Below are 4,334 nucleotides of genomic sequence, written 5' to 3' on the forward strand. Positions count from 1 at the left end.
ATGTATTAAAATCTATTCAGTCATTAATATTTCGGTTTTTTGGAATGCGATCATTTGCTCGCCTGAACCAATCGATAATTTTTGTTTCAATGTCTCGATCGTCATAATTTTTGTAGCGCAGTTTTATAACAGCTGTAAATAGAAAATCACATATTGAAAATACATAATAATTACTCTTCTTACATTTAAGTATAAATATTTTTTAAACAAAAATATTAATAGTGAAAATAATAACTGAAATTAATAACAATAACGAGAAAAATCAAGCCATAGAAAAATATTTATGTAATTTACCAAATATTGTACGCGCCACTGTAGTGCCTTCCAGCCTCTTATTCTGTTTTCGCCCAAGCCACGAAACTCCAATCGCTAATTCGTTGGAAAACAGCTTTGACAGGATGCGTCGAATGAACTCGCTCGGGTCTCGTCCCCCACGCTTAAATAGCATTTTTTCCTTACATAAAAAAATAAACAAAGGTTTTGATATGAAAGGTTGATATTTGCTTACTGAAATTATAATTTGAAATAATTGCTTTAAAAAATTATTAATGTATAATTGTATTATAAATTATAATTGTTTATAACAATTTAATTTTTTTTAAACAATTATTTAGAACTATAACTTGTATTTGCTCTATGAAAATAGAAATAAACTGTCACAATAATAATTAACATCTATTAACTGAAATATGCTGCATATACTTACAAGTTGTCTATTAGCAACTTCATTTGAATGCAGTAAGTTTTCTAAATCACAGAAATGTTGCCAGTTTTGCAGTGGGAACACTGGCAGAATATTGTCATCTGGCGGTTTCTCATTTTGTTTGATAGAGATGACTTCTTGTTTGTCAGACAAGTTAAGAGATAAATTAGTAATCATTTCCGCTATTCTACGCAATTCAAATTTCATCATTGTCAGATCACGGACTACTTGTTTCTCGAATTCTATTTAAAAAATTATAATTATAAAATATACATATAACTTTGAAATAAAAATATTTATATATAAAAAATATGATCACGTAAGTCAGAACAGTAACATAATACCTGACTGTCCAGTATATTAGGATTTTTTTTCATTTTCATACGTTTCAATTCCTTTAGTAAGTTGAACATCCAATTTCTTAATTTGAACTGCTTGATCCTCTAAATTGCACTGAGGTAAAGTTTCATATAAACTAACTAAAAATCATAATAATTTACTAATTTTTATCAGAATATTAAAAAGTTGAGATATTTTACAGTTAAAATTTGCATATTTAACAGTTAAAATTTGCATATTTTACAGTTAAAATTTGCATATTTAACATCTATGGCAAGCCTTTCATGAAAAAAAAGCTACTTTCATCATCCAAATAAAAAATCTCATCTCTCCTCTCCGCCCGACTTGTACCTTTATCAAATAAATTTGAACTAATAATTAAATGTTCGCTTTAATCCAGGTAAGTTTCTTGGAAAGTACCGTAAATAAAAAAACTGTTTTAATTTATCGTAATATCAATACTATATTTTATTTAATGTAAGTTTTAAAAGTAGTATGATTACTCTAATTCCTATTTGAAGATATATTTAAATGTCAGATTGAAATTCAAAACCAAGTTATTATGTCTATGTTATTATGTTGCGCGATGATAAGCCAGATAAAATTTGTTTCATTACTCCATACTCGTTTTTCCATACTCGTTTCAGAAATAAAGAGACATTTTAATAATAAAAGAGCTTAAAAATAAGAAAATTATAGATTTTCACCGAAACTTTTTAGATTAGATATTCCACTTGTGTAATAAAGCTATTAAAAATGTAAAATAGTAAAAAAAAAATTACCTTTTTTATATTGATTCTGATTCTTGTAGGTAGGCAACGACAATGAACGTATGCCACTTTTTGTTGGTTGCGGAGCAGAAACTTTGTTTAAAATTCGCTATGATTTTTTTTGAAGTTTTTGTGGTATCGGCAGCTCAGAATGACCGTATCCTTTCATAGTAGAGGAATCATTTTCTTCGCTCTCAGATAAATTTGAGCTACTCGACGATTTTTGATTGCTGTTGCAAATATTTTTTTTTGCGATTTTTGGCGACATACATTTTTTTTATTTCATGCTGTCTTCCTGGGAATCTGATGATTCTGTAAAATATTTTTTATTTTTTTTATGTTGTCGTTTACCGACAACTTCTTCCTCGCCTTCACTAGGAAAATCCGAGGTTAATTCGGCCAATCGTAAATTTCGCCGAGCTGTTTCATAATCATCTAAAATAATATCATATTTTTATTTTATTTTTATTTGATTAAATCGTATTTGTGCAATTAGAAATAAAATAAATATTAGTACTAAATTAATAAAAGTTTGTTTTTGAATGTAATATATACAAAATCTTGTAGAATTGGTAATCTTCCAAGAAATGAGGAGTCTTCCTTTTCTTGCTTTTAGATTTTCATAACAGATGCCTCAGTTTATTTTTTTGCAAATTCATATAAGATTCCTCGTATTTCATTTTTCAAGCAATATTCCATATTATGTTTAGGCCATCAATTCACTAATAATCTGTATATTATATCGAATCGCAATTGGGGATTATAATGTATATTCCTAGTAAATAGGAAGTGACAGTAATATAACAATGTTCTAATTTCAATGTTATAACTTCTCACTCAATAGTGTAACTTATGTACATATTACATCGCAGTTACATTGTTGAATGGGAAATTATAACATTGATGTTATGTTACTGTTACTTTGTGTTTACTGGGTTTCAAATAGATGTGAAAAATATTGATATTATTATATAACTTCCCCATTTTACTTAATATGTGAAATATATTTTTAATTAAATCTAAATAATATGCTAAAATTGAAGATATGTATTGTAAAAGCAACTTTTCAAAGATAACGATAGAATGAGGAACTTTTATCATAAAATAAAAATAAAAATTTCAGAAATAGAACTATATACTAAGTACTACATACCAAAAGTATTCAGAATCCTGCATTTGAATGAAGGCCATTTCTCATTTGGCACCATCCTATTTTTAACACATTTCGGGAACATAACATCACGTGGCGGCCAGAAGCTGAAGTCCTCATATATCCAAAAATTAGGTACAACCTCCACACTTTTATCGTCCGTAAAATTGACGATACAAAATTTGGAAGACATCTGTAGATTCATAATGATAATATACATTTTCTATATTAATTGTGTCCATGGATGAGAGGAAACGCCACAACATTTTTATGACAGCCTTTAGTTTGGTTGGATGGATCAAAAATCGGTAAAAGAACAGCTTTATTTTTTATATCATGAATTGAGAATACTTGTAAGCTACCATATTCTGGGGAAAATTGTACAATGCCAAAACACGTCGACGGCACTGGCAAATGAAAAAAAGGTTTCCCGTCTTTCAACTTTCTGCCAATAATTACTGCAACATTGTTGAGGTGATATTTTCAACCATCACGACACTTTCATCACGCATGATACAATAGTTATTTGGCCTTTTTATCGTAATTTTATAATTCCTAAACTGTACATCCCTGTGCATTGGTGATGTGCATTTGTCTATTAATGTTCCATTAAAATATTCTTTTCCAAGTTTATATGTGCTAATATCATTAAAAGTGACATAGCGACTATTTCTCATTTCATGCACTCTATTGCTTAATTGTTCAAGAGGTTTATCATTACCTCTTATCAATTTCTTTATATGCTGCAAATGATTTTCGAATGTGAATGCCGAAAAATTATCGAGTGCTCCCCATCGCAATGCATCATCTGCTAAGTGCAGCATTCCGTGCGTATTATATGTTGCATTTTCCTCTCCGTATAATTGTAGATATTCAATAAAATATTCGTCTATTAATCCTTTGGCAAATCTGTTTTGCTCGTAGTCAATAGCAGGAGTTGCTAAAAGACGCATAGCCATAGATAGTTTTAGAAAATGATTATAAACGTTTGACATTATTTTGCGCAAAATAATGGGTCCGGTATAAAACAGATATTCACGAAATTCTGTTGCCTTCATTCGGTCCAGTTCGTCCAAAGCTCGTGGTTTACGGGCAAATTCACACGGAATATGTTGTCGGAGTTGAATATTTCTTTCGGAAATATCCAAAATCTGCTGTACGCCTAACTTCATCGGATTCAACTTTCCAGTCATTATCTTCAATCCTCTTTTGATGTGGCCTAATAGCACCAAATGCATGTAATCATACGGTATTTGAGAAATCATATTGATATTGAGCCTCAACAAGGGACTTACGCCAATATGATGTTGTGATTGAGACTGAGTAATAAATGATTCCGCCGTTCGTAATGGAGCGTTAATTTCTGGATAAA

The 4,334-nt window shown here is 29.8% G+C and overlaps 1 protein-coding gene across 1 annotated transcript; it reads right to left on the reverse strand.

Annotated features, from left to right (window-relative positions):
* On the reverse strand, positions 1-1,846 carry LOC105249491. Its single transcript, XM_011255044.3, has 5 exons — positions 1,825-1,846; positions 1,048-1,182; positions 707-945; positions 295-454; positions 1-132 (listed from the first exon to the last, which is right to left on the reverse strand). The coding sequence occupies exons 3-5, from the start codon at positions 911-913 to the stop codon at positions 17-19; spliced, it is 483 nt and encodes a 160-aa protein (XP_011253346.2). The 5' UTR covers positions 914-945; positions 1,048-1,182; positions 1,825-1,846; the 3' UTR covers positions 1-16.
* Positions 1,847-4,334: the final 2,488 nt, after the last annotated feature.

The sequence above is a fragment of the Camponotus floridanus genome, unplaced genomic scaffold, assembly GCF_003227725.1.
Source record: "Camponotus floridanus strain SB8 unplaced genomic scaffold, Cflo_v7.5 scaffold206, whole genome shotgun sequence".
NCBI classification, from domain to species: domain Eukaryota; kingdom Metazoa; phylum Arthropoda; class Insecta; order Hymenoptera; family Formicidae; genus Camponotus; species Camponotus floridanus.